We start from the raw sequence: 18,278 nt of genomic DNA on the forward strand, positions 1-18,278 counted from the left end.
TAAGAGGCAACGAGTTTGTTTCTTCCTCATTCTTGACACCAACAAGGGCAATATGATGCCTCCTTTTGACCACTACGTGTCAACGACCCATAGCAGTACACCCACTTTTTTCGCAAAAGGGATAACACTTGATCGATGTGTTTGTGCCATCCAACTATCATCATCAGCTTGACTTCCAAGATGTTATGTAAACCCTTTCTGCATGTGTATAATGTAAATAATCTCAGCAGATATGTGTCATGTATGTAACGACCTAGGTAAACCTACTTTTCTAGTGACAATCTCCATTCTGGGAGGTTTTTTGTCTCACCGATCCATTCTCGGATGGTCGGCAGAGTTTTCCTCCAGTCTTACCCCAAAGCTGGAATGGATTTTGTCGCTAGGATCTTAGGCGAGTCCTAGTGTTCTAGATCGAGTCTATGTAAAAGTAATTTGAGAATAATCCTAACTATTTGGTTAAGTTATTTTATTACAAATTGTTTGGTCTACTAGATTATATTTGTGTCGCAAAAATGGGTAGTCTGTGAGGGTCTATTACAAATGGGTTTTCCCCCTTATGATGTAAAAAATATGAAAATCATGATGTAAAGTGTCTTGAGGGTTAGAAAAATTATTTATCCCCTCGTAGGTTAATTAATTAAATTTTCTGGCCAAAAATAAATTAAAATCCTAAGCCAGAAATTTAATTAATTCTAGGTCCTATGCAAATTTAAATTCTCCAAAGGCAAAATTTGTCGGTCCTTAACAATTAAATTTTAAAAGGTCCCGAGACTAAGGTAAATTAATTATTTTGTTAAATTTCAAACCTTTGATCCCTGGGGTTTAAGTCAAAGTCAAAAGTTTGGGGAAATTAACTCAAAAAATTTAATTTTTGAGTTAATTAAAATGCATTTAATTGAAAATTCGAATTTCCCCAAATATTTAAATATTTCGACGGATGAGATTAAAAGGAATTTTAATCTTCATCAACGGTTGAGATTGCTTTGATGAGGATCACTCGAACTAGCCGTTGGAGGATTTATCTTTAAATAGGAAGTCATTTGTCAATCAATCCATCCAACCTTTGAGTCGTGTGCTTAGCAAAAAGCTCTTGTATAATCTTTTCCTGGATAAGAAATAAAGACTTTGGGTTAAGTTCTGTTAATGTTACTCATGGGAATACTGTAAGATGTGTTGTTTTCATGCATAATTTTTTCTAAATCCATTAATGATAGCTTCTAACGAGTGATTTGAGTACAGTTATCTTTCTTAGTTGCTGGGATTTGAATAATAATCTAAATTTTGAACGTAATAGCAGGTATCTCTATTTGTCTGAGTTTTATTATTATTTTCTCGCTCTATTTTTAATGGTTGGATCGATTTTTGCAGAGAAATCTTGATTTTTTTATCCTCGGGCGTTAAGGGAAGTTTTCAGTTGGACCAGCCAAATCCCGATCCGTGTTTTCTTAAGAGTCCAGCTAAATTAGCTCCAAGCTTATCATAAGATTTTTGTTGGTGATGCACGAAGGGTTTCGAGTTAGCACCTCCTTTAAAATTAAAAAATAAATAAATAAATTGTGCAGCATAATGATAGATCTAGCTAATTAGAGCCTACAATTTGTAAATTTTGTAATTATTTTTCTAACGTGGGTTTTTCTAGGTTTTAGTTTTTATCATTGTATATATCGTTTGGGTGTTTTCTTGTTGTCGTGCAGCTACAGATCTGAGGAAGAAATTTGTGTAGAGTCCAGATCTAGGCCCTGGAGGGTAAGATCTAGATCTCTGGGGTTTATCAACATAATTTTTCAGGGATATTATTCAATTTTTTTGCAGTCTAGAGGTTTGAAATTTTTTAAAAATTCTTAGATCTGGAAATTTTCATAGGGGTTTTACGGATAAATCTGAAGCAGAAGCATATCATTTTAAAATAAGATTTTCTGAGAAATTTTCTTGGGTTTTTGGCTACCATTTTTCTCCTGTCTGCTGCCTGGGGTTTTTTATTTTTTGTTGTAGAAAATTTCGAAATTTTTAGGAAAGCCTCTATTCCCCCATCTGTTGTCATACCCCTCTTGCAAAACCAGTTGCCTCATCTGTTGCTCCTCCGCGTGCCCTCGTCTTCTGCATTGCGGCTCCCTCTCTTTCTAACCCATGGCTCCTTCTTCCCTTCCACCTTCCCCTTATCTGCCTACAAAACCCGCGGATCCTCCCTTCGCTACCTTCAAACCCTGCGTGTTCCTCTGCATATCCCTTGCTCCTATCTCCACTTGCCTTACCCTCGCTCTCCTCTGCGTATCATCCAACTCGTTCTTCCATTCTAGCTCCGTCGAGCCCCTTCTCCTTCGAACGTTGATCACCCATCAGCCTTCCATCTCTGCCTGCAACTCTACCTTTCAGCAAAACGCTCCTCCTCGACCTGCAAGACCTGTCCGCCGCATCCCTCAAGCTCCCTCATTGTTGCTCCCTCAGCCCTGCTCCCGCCGTTGTCGGAGTCTGCCTGCATACACAGCACTCACAAGGCTCATTCGACTTATCTTTTTTTAATTGCTTTATGGCTGGGAATGCGTTAGGGTTTAGTTAGTTTCTTTTTATTTTGTTTTAATTTGATTTTTTTACCTTTTGTTAACTTCTAAATTCATTTTTTATTTTAACTTTGATTTTTTGTTTTGGTGGTTCTCCTTTTCCTTTTATTTGTTTTTATGACTTTGGTTTTTATGTTTTGATTCTTTCATTATTTTGGTTTTGTTTTAAAAATTTTAAAAATCTTAATAAAAAAAAAAAACTTTTTTGGTGACTTTGAAATTGAATGAAATAAATCAAAAGCAGAGCTTAAGCCCTCACATTTAAAAAAAAAAAATTTTATGTGGCCTATGGCCCATAAAAATTTAAATTTAATTAAGTACTTTTGATTTTTTTTATTTGTTTGGTCACATTAAAAAATTTAATTGCCACATTAAACTTTGCTTCATAAGCTTAGTGCATTAAACTTACCTAAGGGATAATTAAATTCTAATTTAAAGTTCCTTGGTGTCTTTTGTGTTAAGTGTAAAATTTTAAATTTTGTGGTAGTGATTTCTCTATTGTCAAGTGCGATTAATGTTTTAAAATCATTGACTATAGGAGAAAGATAATTAATTCTAGATCTGGGTTATTGAAGAAAATCATTTTTAATCTAGAATCATTGCTTAGCAGTTAATTTTCATAATTCTTCATGGGATTTAATTGCTAGAATATATTGCAGTTTTGGGCATTTACATTTAATCATCATGATCGTCACTTTCGCCACATTTATAAATTGCTCTATAAGGCACTGGTCTAAAATCAATTTTATCTTGTGGTTGTGTCTTATTTTATTAGATCTATCCATCTCAGTTAACCAAGACTCATTTACATTCGTCAAGTTGTCCATTTTTAAGTCTCCTAGAGCCCGTGTTTTACAGGCTATCTTCATTCATTCACCCCAAGCACTACCCCTCTTGACTTTCTAGGAGAGAGTCTAAACGGAGTAAGGATTAGAGTGACAACTCTTACTCTGAGCGTTGTCGTGGTGCCTAGACACTTTGTGCGACAACACCTCCCAAAATTACCCCTAGGGAATCTTCCATCCAAGCCACACTCTAGACAACATTATCTACCAAGCACTTGGTGTTGACATCTTCTCTTTTGATTCATACAATAAGAATGGATAACTCCTTCCTTCACTTGTAGCATCCACATTTTTGTTCATGGTATGTTTCTTTATTGGCTCTTTTTCACTTTATAGGGTTTTCCATCTTGACTTAACCTACTTGTACACGTGCTTATGTCATTTCATTTTAATTATTTTAGTCTTAAGTGGACATTAACACAAATTTCAATTTTTCTTCTTGTGTGAGTATTTTCATTGTTGTCTCACTTTTGCACATATCACTTAGCCATCTGATACTATAGCCTCATGCAACTCTTCCATGTTGCTCTCAGCATTGTGTTATGTAATTTTTCGTTAGCTTTTGTTTATCAGGTCACATATCAAGTTATAAGCCATTAAAGAAGTCGCTTGCAGATGCCTTGGTATTTTCTATAAGACGAATAACATATTATTAAATCTGTCCTTGGTCTTATGTACATCCAAGTAGCCCCTTCCTCTATTAGCTAAGATTTCAAAACAAACTTACACGATTTAGTCCTTGTAAAAGCAAGCATCTAATTTATAGTACGTCATTATGACTAGTGTCTCTTAGATGCTAATAACTCATGCTATTCTTCTGTACATGCACTGATGTTGTTAGGAGTGCAATCTCAGAATGCCCTTTACTCTTTCTCATCATCTTGCAAGATATCTATTTTTTGAAGTGCCATTAGGGTTTTATTATTCTTTAAGCTAATGATGTGGTTCGTCAACCATCAATACACTACATTCACGTATAAAGGGAGATCCACATTCTCATTGACACCAGCACATTTTCTTTTCAAATTAGAACTATCTTAGTCTATGGATACACAATCACGTTTACTAATCATGTTATACAACCTTGCAAATACAAATGCAATATTCCAATACAGGGGTACAACAATAATCATTTCTGAATGCTTTCATTCAATATAAGACAAGTACAATGCAAAAAAAAAACTACCTAAAGGAATGCCTACTTACCTATAATTCCAAAAGTGTAAGGAGCATCTGGAGCAATTTTCGGGGGGGTTGTAAATGAAAACTCCGTAGCAGAACTCTCATTTCCAATTCTGTAGTAGTATTTGGTGTCATACTGAAAAAAGGGGAATTTAAATCAACAACGATCTTCAGAATTTATGTGAGTTCATACAACACCATCATATATCCACGAAGTTAGGAATCTGGATAAACTATATTACAAAGGGAAAGTTGCAAGCACAGTAAAGTTTCGTTTCACCGATCAGATGTTAGAAATATTTAATGACATTGAAAATACTCTAACATTAATGAAAATATTATGGTAAAGCAGGAATTAAGGTTCATTTCCCCAGAAACCAATAACAATCTGAAGAACAAGACATAGATTATCAGAAACTTGAGGAATAAGACACTGAATAAATAAGCAGAATGGAAAATGGAGCATGATATTTCTTGAATCACTGCAAGAGATGCAAAAGTGTTAACCAACATACCAGACACCAGCGATATAAGAGAAACTCTGAGAAATTAGATATTCTAATTCGACACTTTGAAAGTTGAAAAATTAAAATGAATGAATCTGAGATAATTCATGCAAAAGATGAACTAGGGTACATGCATAAGAATGAAAACAATGAATATTATGATGAAAAATTGGACTGGAAATCCTGACGATATTCCACCAACACAAAAATGTGGACTGTGCTTAAGTGAATATAAGAAATGATCTTGGATTACCACACATTGATATTCCCTGTACAGAATCACGACTTCAGCTAGATGGAATCAGGAATCTTATGAGTGGACACAGAGATATAAATTTAATTCCTCAAGAGCTAGGGTTGATTATTAGGTGAACTTTATATACTACAAATTTATCATTCCTGTGGTCTAGTGTACGTATCCCCCTGAACAGCTTGTCATCAATAGAGATAAAGGAGAATTGAAATGCATGCATTGCCTTAAATTATTATCTTCCATATCATACAAAAGAAGCATTGAAAAGTGGAAATGCAACAAGAAATTTATCTCCCTTGAAATGTATTTCCAGCTAAAGCATTGACATTGACCATGGAAAACAGTTTTCAGTTTGCCATCCATCAATGAAGGGTAAACAAAATAAAAGCAAATTTAACTCTAGATAAAGCAATGCAATACCTCAAGGTCATTAATAAGACAGTGATGGATAAACCCAGATGTATAGTTAAAGAATCTATAGGTCGTAACATTTCCTTTTGCACGATGCTTATAATTATGTTCCACGGTATCATAAAACACTTCACTGGATCCAGGCTCTGCTGAAGTCAACCAAGAAACAATAACTGCCTTCCCTTCATAATCACCCTGAGTAATATGAACCTGTTAACAGAAGCATTGTGGATATTTTAGATTTTTTAAACACATTCTGACTTCAAGTTTCACAATTATCCCCTAGAAAATAAACCAAACTACTAAAACGTTTTCATCTAAATACCCTTTTGAATGTGTAGCATATTTGTTATAAAAGTATTGTACCATCTTAAAGGTGATAAGCAGAGACGGTAATTTAGCACTGGCAAACACATATTGGGGCCTAATATAGGATCATGAGCTGCTTCAGAATGCTTGTAATATTATTCTCATCTCAGCCATGTAATGATTGTTTACAAAGAATATGTTTTATTGGAACCTTGAAAATGTTATCTTCTTTCGTAACTTTTTCTTGATGTCACGATATCCAAATATGCGTATTTGAGTGCACATATATAAGTAATCAATGATATTTAGTAATAAGTGAAAGGAGGATCATGTATTATATTTTACCTTTATATGTGTACTCCTCTTCTAAGAGAAAACTTGTAAATCTCACCTACTGCTCCACCTAACTCACCTACCACTTGTATATCTCGTCTAACTCTCACCTACTCTTCATGAATACTTCCACCTGCCAGTTTTTGCACTTCTATATATATCTAATGGAATAAAGAGTGTAGGGTGTCTACAACTAACACAATTCATCTCTTGCATCTTAACTATGTGAGTGTTTTCATTGTTGACACTTTCATGCATGTTAAACATTGTAGCTTGGACAAATACTCTAGAATAATGGTATGTTCTATGCTTAGCACAATTACTTCAATGTCCTTTAGCAGCCCAATGACAATTTCCAATTTAGTTTTCCCATAGCAATCACACTAACCATAAATCACATTGACAGTAACTGTAGATAGAACATGAATAACAAAATCCAGAAGACATGCCAAAACAAGAGCACCAGATTTGGCAGATGCCACGGAAAAACCCCAAGTTGGGGAAAACCCTTTGATCAATTCTTCTTATTATTATATCAAATGTTCAGCAAAGAGAGAGAGTACAAAAAGTCAAAATTGACTTGCCAAATCAAAGTCAAAACAGCCCTGTCAAATCTGCAGCCATATTCAGCCCTCACTAGAAAGTCAAAGATGGTCAATGCAGCAGCAAAACATCCCCTTTGAAGCTCGGTCAAAGGCAGTCAAACTTGACCTCCTTAGCTGGTCAAAGTCAGCCCAAAACAGTCATCCAAACAGCAGTCAAACTTGGTCAACCTAAAGTCAACTCTATGGTCAAACAGGCTTGTGGTCAACACAGATCAAAGTGCCCAGAAATTTTTGGTTAAAGGCAGTCAAACTTGACCTCCTTAGCTGGTCAAAGTCAGCCCAAAACAGTCATCCAAACAGCAGTCAAACTCGGTCAACCTGAAGTCAACTCTGCGGTCAAACAAGCTTGTGGTCAATGCATGTCAAAGTGCCCAGAAATTCTCGGTTTTTGTGCCAAACAGTACGGCTTACCAAAAGCAAAATTTTCCCACAAAAATTGCATTCAAAGGATGAGTCAAAGTGCCTGGTCAACGCTGGTCAAACCCTACAACAGCTCTGAAATTTTGGCCCTGTAATCTGCCCAGAAATTTGTCCTCCTTTCAGGCACACCTGTGAGATGAATAGCTTCCCAATAGTTGTACAAACCAATCAGATGAGGAGAGAGAAGAACGTGTGAGTGAGTGAGATGCCAAATGAGGTTGGAGGTCACTTATATTTATACAAGTCATTGAGGGTGAAGTGACATGTCTCTTGGGCTTCATGAACCTACATGATGATGTGGCCGACCTTGACAATTTGCATGTGTGGGCATAAAAACACATTTTTGCTTGTCCAAATTTGATGATCTATAGGTCAATTTTGGTCCTCTCGAAAAGAGGAATTCAATGCAATCATAATCTCCATCAAATGAGCTATCCAAAATGGAATTTGGCCCTAGTTGCCAATTTTAACACTCCCTCTCAACTACGGAGAATTCCACCTGCCAATTCATCCATCATCATTGATCATCATGCCATCCTGTCGTCATGTACCATCTTTGTATCTTGTCACTACTCTGTTGAACATTGGTATAGATAATGAAGAAGAATCAATCAAGAGTGAGTCACAAGACCTTACCACTCTCCACTGACAAAAGACAGTCTAGGGGTAGAACCCCAATCAGACTTGATCCTGGATCAAGTTGTTGAACACCATGCATCTTAGACATAGGGAGTACAACAGTACACGATGCGTACATCTGTAGTGCTATGGTCCCTATGCTCTTTTCCCAACTCATTCGCCAGATAAGAGGTACTTCCCATGAGTCCCAGACTACATGGGTAGAATGTATGTTGGGGCATCTACAAGAGAAGGTGAACCACTCATCTGGCTCATATGTGTTAATTTTAGGTATGTTCTATGCTGATGCCAAATTTACTTCAATTTTCCATATTAGCTCAATATCAATTCCAGATTAGCAATCACATTTAGCATGATAGTAAAATGCAAATAGAACATAAACATAAATCGTAGAAGACAAGCCAAGACAAGAGGACACGAGATGTGGCGCTAGCCAGGGACAAACCCCAATGTGGAGAAACCCTTGATCAATTCTTCTTGTGTTCTTCAATTGTTCAACGAAGAGAGCGATAGTACATATACATCAGAAGTCAACACTTTGACTTGATAAGATAAGAGCAGAGATCTTCACCATGAAGATAACATAATGAGGTAGCTAATCTAATCTTAGGTGAAGGCATACTGCTTCAACTGAACCTCCAAGGTGACTCCATCACCATGTTGCACCCATCATTGTGTTGCACCTCATCATCATGTTGTACTCATCATCAACTAGCTGTTGCAATGCATCGAGCTGCCGCTGTACTACATGCCCATCATCACCATGTTGTACCATTGTGTTGCATTGAACTGCATACATGCTGCCCACAACAGTCACTGCATTTATCATACTGCATCCATCCAAGTATGTTGTATCTAAACATACTGTCAATACAACCATGCTGATGTTGACAATACAACCATGTTGCATCTTATTACATCATGTGTTGCACCATACTGTCCATTGTGCTGCACTGTACTTCCATTGTGTTTAGTCCTCTATGCTGTTGGCTATGGCCTGCGACCTAGCCCAACAGCAAGGTTGAGTTATCTTTACCCTTGAACAATAGTGTCTTCCTCTTATTGTTGCACAGTCATGAGGGCTGAGACAGGCCTCTCCATGGACTGCGTTATGCCCCTTCTTTCTCTGTTGTTATGACACCACTAGGACAGTGTTTAGGCAGCGTCTGGTTACACTCTTTGATAGCTAGAGATCCCTTAGGACTGTGGCCAACTCTTCTCATTATCTGCAGCTAGGTAAAGACTATGGTCCTCCTAATAGGACTGCGGCTAGGGCTTGCACTCACAATAGTTAGGGCACATGAAAAACCCTCCTCAAACTGCGGCCTAAAACAGCGTATGAGGGATCTCTTTTAGGGCCTAGATAAGGCAGCGTGTAGATCTTTTATGGACAACGTTTAGGTCTTCACCATGACTATGTTTAGGTCTTCACCATGACTGCGTTTAGGACAGCTTCACCATGACTGCGTTTTAGGGTAGCTTCACCATGACTGTGTTTTAGGGTAGCTTCACCATGACTGCGTTTTAGGGCAGCTTCACCATGACAGCGTTTTAGCGCAGCTTCACCATGACAGCGTTTTAGGGCAGCGTCACCATGACAACATTTTAGGGTAGCTTCACCATAACTGCATTTTAGGGCAGATTCACCATGACAGCGTTTTAGGTCTTGAACTTTCTTCTAAGACAGCGTTGAGACTTCCTCCATTAACTGTGTTTATTAGGGCAGCGTTAGAAGCTAGGTCATCTTTTTTAGGGCTTCGTAGATCCTTATTTCCTATGGCAACTTTCATATCTAGGGCATCTCTTCATTAGGGCAACGTTATCTCCTAGGATCTCTCCTCCCACCAAAACCCAAAGACAAGTGGAGAGGAAGAGATCACAAGAAGAGTGTGTATCCAAATGACTAACAGGCCACCTTTTTTTATACTGAAACGTTGGGCACAAGTGGGGGCAATTTGGTTGCTGGCCGACCTTGACGAATTGTCCTGTAACACAAATAAATTCATATCTCCATGAATACATGTCGGAATCGGATGATCTTTAGATCAATCCTACACCTCTCGACGAGAAGAATCCAAGAAAAATATCTGCTGCCATAAATAAGATGACCCATATGGAGTTTGGCCCTAGCTGCCAATTTTAACAATATGCCATAGAAGAAGGTGAACCACTAATCTTATCATATATCATCAATCGTAGGGGAAGGTGAACCACTCACCCTACACACGTGTCATCAATCATAGGGGAAGGTGAACCACTCACCCTACACACATGTCAACCATCATGGGGTATCACAAGGGAAGGTGAACCACTCACCCTGTACACAACGCACCTATAGGGGAAGGTGAACCACTCACCCTGTACACAACGCACCTATAGGGGAAGGTGAACCACTCACCCTATGGTCGCTCATAGCTCCAAGAAGTACCCCAAGCCCCCAAGAGCTCCCAGAGCTCAATGTCCAACTCAAGCGGGACCCTCATGGGAGGGTCCTTCCACGACTCCAAGTCTCTCTCGGAAGGCTAAGAATTTGACCTTCCCCAAGGGCTTCGTGAGGATGTCAGCAACCTACTCATCGGTCTTGATGTGTTGGAGCCTTATTGCTCCCCATTGTACCATATCCCAGATAAAGTGGTATCTGATATCAATGTGTTTGGAGCGGTCATGGAACACGAGATTCTCTGAAAGGAAAATCCCACTTTGGTTGTCGCAATAGATCACGTGGTATCCAGCACGTGCTCAAATAGATCACTAAAGGGCTTCCTCAACCAACCAACTTCACAACAGGCCATACTAGCTGCAATGTATTCGACCTCAGTGGTGCTTAAAGCAATCGATTTTTGCTTCCTGCTCATCCAAGAAATCGAAGCAGACCCCAATGAGAAGCAACATCCTGACGTGCTCTTTCGATCCACCACACTGCCAGCCTAGTCAGCATCAGTATATCCATGAAGCCTCAAATTCTTGGCAATGTATCTTAGTCCATAGTTGATTGTGACACGGAGATATCTTAAGAGATTCGTAGCAGCAATCCAATGTATGTGATGAGGCTCAACAATAAATTGACTCAACATATTCACAGCTAAGCATATGTCCAGACGGGAGTTTACAAAGAACATCAGGGCCCCCACAAGTTGTCGATACTCGGAAGTGTTTGCCAATTTGAGCCCAGTAGCGCTTCCACATACCTTCTTGAAGTTGAGCTCCATAGGAGTAGACACAAACTTGCAATCCACCATCCCACATCTCTCTAGCAACTTCACAATGTATTTTCCTTGAGAAAGGAAAATCTCACCTAGATTTTGCCAGACCTCCAAGCCTAGGAAATAGTGCATCAACGCATCAGCCCTAGGGCCTTCACCTCGAATTCAGAAGTCAACTCCCTCTTGCATTGATAAATGAGAGGATCTGCACTAGTCAAAAAGAGATCGTCAACATAAACGACCAAAATGAGAGGCATATCCTTTTCAACCTTGAAGTATAAGTTAGGATTAGCACAACGCCTCGTAAATCCTAGCTTCATAAGATAATTGTCAATCCTCTCATACCAAGCCCTAGAGGCTTGCTTCAACCCATAGAGAGCTTTCTTCAACTGCATACATGTGTCGTTCAATCTTGTACTTCGAACCCCTGAGGTTGTTCCAAGTAGACTTCCAACTTAAGCAAGCCATGCAAGAAAGCAGTCTTGGCGTCCATTTGATGTAGGCTCCATCCTTGATTAGTAGGGAGGGAAATGATAGATTGGATAATGGTATATCGACAACCGGTGCAAATATCTCATTATAGTCCAGTCCTCCTTTTTGAGAGAAGCCCGGAGCAATGAACCTAACCTTCTTTTTTTAGCATTCCCATCAGCTCCATGTTTGATTTTGTAAAGCCATTTTGAGGTGCTTACTGACTTGCCCTTAGGTCTAGGCACCATGTCCCAGACATCATTCTTCATGGTCGATTCGTATTCCTCATTCATCACATCCTTCCATATTTGGTGATTTACGTCTTCTTCAAATGTGCATGGTTCAACTTGAACAATAGTTTTCATAGCAGCCAAGTACCCTTGATACATGTTCGACTTCTTACTTTCACGAAATGTCCCTCTTGGAGCAGTGTGTGTTTCAACATCTTCGAGAGTATCTTTGAGCCATAGAGGTCGTTTCCTTGAGGTAGAGGGATCACTCGAAGGTGGATCAATAGGATCCATCAGACCATCAACATCGAGCATAGGTTCATCTGTCAGAGGTTCATCTTGATTTTCCGCAGCATCATCATTGTCCTTCCTTGGGATAGGGAGATCTCTAGCTTTCCCAAGGGCAGTATCTTGATCAAAGGTGACATCGTGGCTTACTTCCACATCTCTTTGACCAGGTACATAGATCCTATATGCCTTTGAATTTTCACTATAGCCAACAAATATACCTTTCTTCCTAGATGCTTCCAACTTGTTTCTTTTCTCTTTAGGCACATGAAAATACATGGGACAACCAAATATTCTAAAATGAGAAACATCAAGTTTCTTACTAGTGAAGACCTCCTCGAGTGTCTTGAAATCCAATGCTTGATGTGGGCTCCTATTTTGAACATACACGGCAGTGTTGGCAGCTTCTCCCCATAAGAACTTTGGTAGACCTTGATCATGGAGCATGGCACGAGTGGCTTCCATGATTGTTCAATTCTTCCTTTCAGCAACACCATTTTTCTCTGGAGTGTATGGAACAATTGTCTCCCTCTTAATGACAGCCTCTCTACAAAAGTCATTAAATTCATTTGATTCATCCCCGGTTCCATTGTCGGTCCTTAATATCTTGATCTTCTTCCCTGTTTGATTTTCCAACAAGTAACGTAACCATTTGAACACTTCATCCTTCTTCTTTAAGAAATAGATCCATGTTTTGTGAGAGTAGTCATCCAAAAAGATTGCATAATATAGGTATCCTCCCAATGATGTTACGGGCAACATACCAGACAGGTCAGAGTGGACCAATTGGAGAATATTGGTGGTCTTGCTTTCACTAGAAGGGAATGGTCCCTTTGAAAGTTTCCCAGCTGCACAACCCTGACAAACACCTTCATGGTTCATATTAAACTCGGGCATACCTATGACCATCTTTCTTACCCCATGTAAGGTTTTGTAATGTAAGTAGGCGAACCTCTGGTGCCATAGCTCAGATTGAAGAGAGGTATCGCTAGCCAAAGCTCCCAAAGGACTTCCTCCAACTTGATAGAGACCATCAACCCTAAATCCAAGAGTAAATGCATCTTTAGGGTTTCTTTGCCAAATACGAACCTTTCCATCAATGAATGTTACCTCAGTGTTTATCTTCCATCGTAAAAATAGACACCAAGTTCTTCTTCAAATCAGGCACATACAACACTTCTTGTAGATGAATGGTTTGACCTTGATTTAAGTGAAGAGTGACAGTACCTATCTCTTTCACAAGGTAGGTAGGATTATCTCCAAGAATGATCTTCAAATTAGTCTTCTTTTCAACCAAATTTGAGAGGGCCTCCTTGTAACCAATGAAGTGCCTTGAGGCTCCACTATCAATCAACCAATGATCCAAAGTATCTGGAGGAGAGGCAGTAGATAGGAAATAAGATAGAATTCATCTTGTTTTTCTACAACATTACTTTCATCATACCTAGTATTTCTCGTCCTTTTGGGAGGTCAACCATTTCCATTTCGAGTAGCGGGAGCACTCCTATTTCCTTTGTTGTTGAACTTATTGTTCCTTTGATTGCCATTGCCTTTGAAATTGTTGTTGTTGTCATCGTCGTCATCCCCTGGAGAATTCTTCTTGTGAGAACACTCTCCAACATAGTGGTTGAACTTGTTACAATTGTAGCACCTTCCTTTTCTTCCTTCTTTGAATCCCTTCTTGAATCCTTGACCCTGTCTTCTTGGACCAGCATTAGTCTTCCTCTTTGCATGAGCAGAGAAAGCAGTAGGTTCATTTCCATTTGAGGGCTTGTCTCTCTACATCATCCTAGTCTCCTCTTGAGTGCTTCTAGCCAATAACTCATCGAAACCAAGTATCATGTCATTGTTGAGAATGGTGGTGACAAATACATCCCATGGTCTTGGAAGACCTCCAAGAGCAATGAACAAGACTTCTCTGTCAGAAATAACTTCTCCAATAGATAGCAATTCATTCTTGATTCACATTATTCTCATGAAGCAGGATTGAATAGACTCCCCTTTATCCATCTTGATATCCTTCAACTTGTTTTTGAGAAAGAGGATTTGATTTGCATTGTTCACTTTGAACATCCCAACTAGCTTATCATATATCTCTTTAGAAGTTCCCAAATCAGAAATATAGGCAACCAAATGCTTTTGAATAGGGTCGATCAAAATTTTCTTTGCTTTGACCTCACCTTTTCTATACTTCGTCTTAGCAGCAACCGGTGCATTTGAAGGGGGCTCCACCACTTTTCCCTGCACAAGGTCCAATATTTCGTGCTCCTCCAAAGTCAGGTCCAAAGTCATCTTCCATGCATGATAGTCAAATTTGTCATTGAGCTTGTCCTCGGTCTTGAAGTAGGATGTAGAAGCCATGCAGACTTGTCCAATAGATCTCTCTTGGTGATTGCTTTTCTCCCTCTTCCTTAGGCTTTGTCTTCGCCTAGACTTTGATACCATGTTAATTTTAGTTAACAATGGTATGTTCTATGCTTAGCACAATTACTTCAATGTCCTTTAGCAGTCCAATGACAATTTCCAATTTAGCTTTCCAATAGCAATCACATTAATCGTAAATCACATTGACAGTAACTATAGATAGAATATGAATAACAAAATGCAGAAACAAACCAAAACAAGAGAAAACCAAATTTGGCAGATACTAAGGTCCCCCACCAAGGGAATATTGAAAATTTCAAAAAAAATTGGACTTTTGGACCTTCGTGGTTGAGTTAAAGTCAATTTTTTGAGGAAATTAGTTCAAAATAATTATTTTTGAACTAATAAAAAATGGTTTTAATGAGAAATTCGAAAATTCCTCAAAAATAAATATTTTCGACAACAGAGATTAAAAGTTGATCAAAGATTTATTGACAGTCGAGATTATTTTGACAAGGATCAAGCCAACTAGTCGTTATTTTCCACTTTGAGGAATTTCTCTATAAATAAAAGACATTTTGCTTCTATTCTTCATCTTTGGTCAAATGTAATTTTGTAAACACTGGTGTGAAGCCATTGTTCTACTGGGAATGTTTGAATTTCATAATAAAAGACTTTGGGGTACAGTTCATGGTGTCTTTGTCTCATTGATCTGTGGTATGTGTTGGGTATGTGCTTTCCTATATTGTGCTTCAATATTATATGAATTGTTATTTCATTTGTAGATGATAGGAACATTCTATTGGTAAGTTTTGGGCTTATCTTAGGTGATCCAATTCATTGTATGATCTAATGATTTTTCTTAAGAAATATATAGAGTTTGCAGGTTCCCCAACCCTTGGGCTCCAAGTTCACAGACTGTGGGCACAAGCTGACCTTGTTTGGACCTTGGATATTTTATGTGATTTTCTTACTTCGCTAAGGCTATGGTTAATATCTATCTTTCGAAATACATCAAGCCATTGTCAAATTTTATAAAAAAAACTATTCTTCAAAAAATCTTTCAAGCATTGTATATTTGTATATAACTTGTAAATTATTTTGGTAGAATAAAATTTTGTAAATAGTTTTTCTAACCCTTGTTTTGCAGCAGTTGGGGTTTGAGATTTTATTTTCAAATTTTTTATATATATTGGGGTTTTGGGCATTTTATTTTCATTTGTGTAGGTGATATTCAAGAAGATTTGTTGGGTTAGAGCTAGATCTAGGCCCTTGAGGGTAAGATCTAGTCTCTAGAATTTTTGCAGGGCCAACATCAGTGAATTTTGGGCAAATACTAAAGATCTTAAGCAAATTTTAATTTTGGAAAAGGTTTGTAAATTTTTAGGGCTTTTGAGCCCAGCATCAACCTTTCTAGCCTAGTCGTCTAGCCCTAGGCTCCTTTTCTCTTAGCCACAGGCCCTCCAAGCCTTGCGGCAACCCTTCCTTGGCCACTAAGGCCTAGCTGTAGGCCCTCCCTTTCCCCTTGGCACCTCCTTCCAACCCTCCTTATCCCACCGTCTGCCCTTGGCCCCCTCTTCTTTCTCATCCCGCTGCCCTTTTCTCCCTCTTTCCCCAAGACACAATGCTTAAGGGCTTGTGGAAGGCCTCTAGGGACTCTTTCCCCTAGGCCATAGCCCCTATGGGGCCTACAACATCCCCTTATGGGCCTTCCTCACCTTAATGTGGGCTCTACCACTGCCACTGCTACATTTGTACAGCAGCTCCCTCTGCATCAGTGTCTTTGTTGGTCCTTCCTCCCAACACTGCATCTACACTGCAACCCTCTCTCCTCATGCTACATCGTGCTGCCCATAGCACTACCACTGCTACTGCAAATCAGCTACTAAGACGATGCTCACTGATCTACCCAACTACTAACATCCTTGTCAAGCTAGAAACCCTCCTGATGTTGAAGCTCTCTCTACCGCTATCCTGTGCTCCCTCTACTGCCTCTGTGCTGCTGCAACACCTCTGTGCCTCTCACACTGCTGCAAACACCTTTGTGCCTTCCTGCATTGTTGCAACCTCCTCTGTGCCTCTCACACTGCTGCAACCCTCTCTGCGCTGCCAGGGACTACTGCACTCTAGCACTCTCTGTCGCTTCATTCGCTTCTGCCGACCTCCGCCATCCTACTACTGTCACTTCAGGGCTCCCGTAGCCGGATATGATCCAAGAGTTTGGGTACGTCAAGGATCTTGCCCCACATCTCTTGTAGTCGTCCTAACTATAGCTCGATGTCTCCCCACCTCTTCTCTAGAGGTACATGAGCAATCATGGCACAATCATCCATCTCTGCTCTTCTCTTCGACTCCCTCTGAGTTGTCCATCACGTGAGAAGAGGACTAGATTACATCATTTTCTTTTCTCTTCTCACGTGATCATCCATGTGTGGGCATTCTATTTTCCTACCTCCCACCAACCTTATCATCCATGTGATTCTGTCCACGTTTGTTAAGTTATGGTATGTTCTATGCTTATAACAGTTTACTTCTTTTTCTTATTATATTCCACAGATTAGCAATCACATGTACATAAAGTAAAGTGCAGATAGAACATTAAATGATCGACAGAAAACAAGCCAAGACAAGAGACACAAGAAGTGGTGGCTAGTCAGGGACAAACCCCACAATGTGTGGGGAAACCCTTTGATCAAATCTTCTTTTATCTTCAATAATTCAGCAGAGAGAAATAGTACAATAAATCTGATTCATATCAACAGTAGCAAACCCTAGATCAGCAACATCAGCGTTAGCAGCTTCATTATCAAACTAGGGCAGACGATATCTCACAAACCGACCATCAGATTGACTTCATTCCACCACCAAAAGTTGCGGCTTCTAGAGGAGGTTCAGATGAACCTACAGTGCAGTTCAGATGAGGAGATCTTCTAGGCCACGCAGGTCAATCTTTACTTCTGCAGTTGCAACTTCAGTTTCAGTAGTTTCCGGGTTCAAACTAGGGCAATCAATATCTTGCAAATCGTTCATCGGATTGACTTCATTCCACCACCAAAAGTTGCGGCTTTCAGAGGAGGTTCAGATGAACCTACAGCGCAGTTCAGATGAGGAGATATTCTAGGCCACGCACGTCAATCTTTACTTCTGCAGTTGCAGCTTCAGTTTCAGCAGTTTCCGGCTTCAAACTAGGGCAGTCGATATCTTATAAACCGTTCGTCGGATTGACTTCATTCCACCACCAAAAGTTGCGGCTTTCAGAGGAGGTTCAGATGAACCTATAGTGCAGTTCAGATGAGGAGATCTTCTAGGCCACGCAGGTCAATATTTGGATCTGCAGTTGCAGCTTCAGGTTCAACAGCTTCCGGCTTCACATGTGTGAGAGAGAGACCCATTTCTGTGCAGTAGAGAAGAGACTCATTTCTGCGCAGTAGAGAGAGAGAGATGTGATGAGAAGAGTGAGTGCAAATGAGTGAAAGTCCTCTTATATTTATACACAACATTGGTGTTTGAATAGATGCAACTGTTGGGCTTCTAAGCCTACATGAGTTGTAGGTCGGCTTGATAATAATTCCATAATCAAAATAAATTCATATCTCCATGAATACTTATCAGAATCGGATGATCTTTATATCAATCCTACACCTCTCAACGAGAGGAATCT

The 18,278-nt window shown here is 39.4% G+C and overlaps 1 protein-coding gene across 1 annotated transcript in view; it reads right to left on the reverse strand.

Annotated features, from left to right (window-relative positions):
- Positions 1 to 18,278, reverse strand: part of LOC149140797 (bifunctional purple acid phosphatase 26-like) — a 260,481-nt gene that overhangs the window by 136,073 nt on the left and 106,130 nt on the right. Inside the window, exons 3-4 of the mRNA XM_089446580.1 lie at positions 5,765 to 5,965; positions 4,610 to 4,721 (exon numbers count right to left, since the gene is read on the reverse strand). Of these exons, the coding sequence (XP_089302706.1) occupies positions 4,610 to 4,721; positions 5,765 to 5,965 (313 nt within the window). The remainder of the gene's footprint in view (positions 1 to 4,609; positions 4,722 to 5,764; positions 5,966 to 18,278) is intronic.

Source organism: Pinus tabuliformis, chromosome X (assembly GCF_031772625.1).
Source record: "Pinus tabuliformis cultivar Carrire ecotype Pingquan chromosome X, CPIR1, whole genome shotgun sequence".
NCBI classification, from domain to species: Eukaryota; Viridiplantae; Streptophyta; class Pinopsida; order Pinales; family Pinaceae; genus Pinus; species Pinus tabuliformis.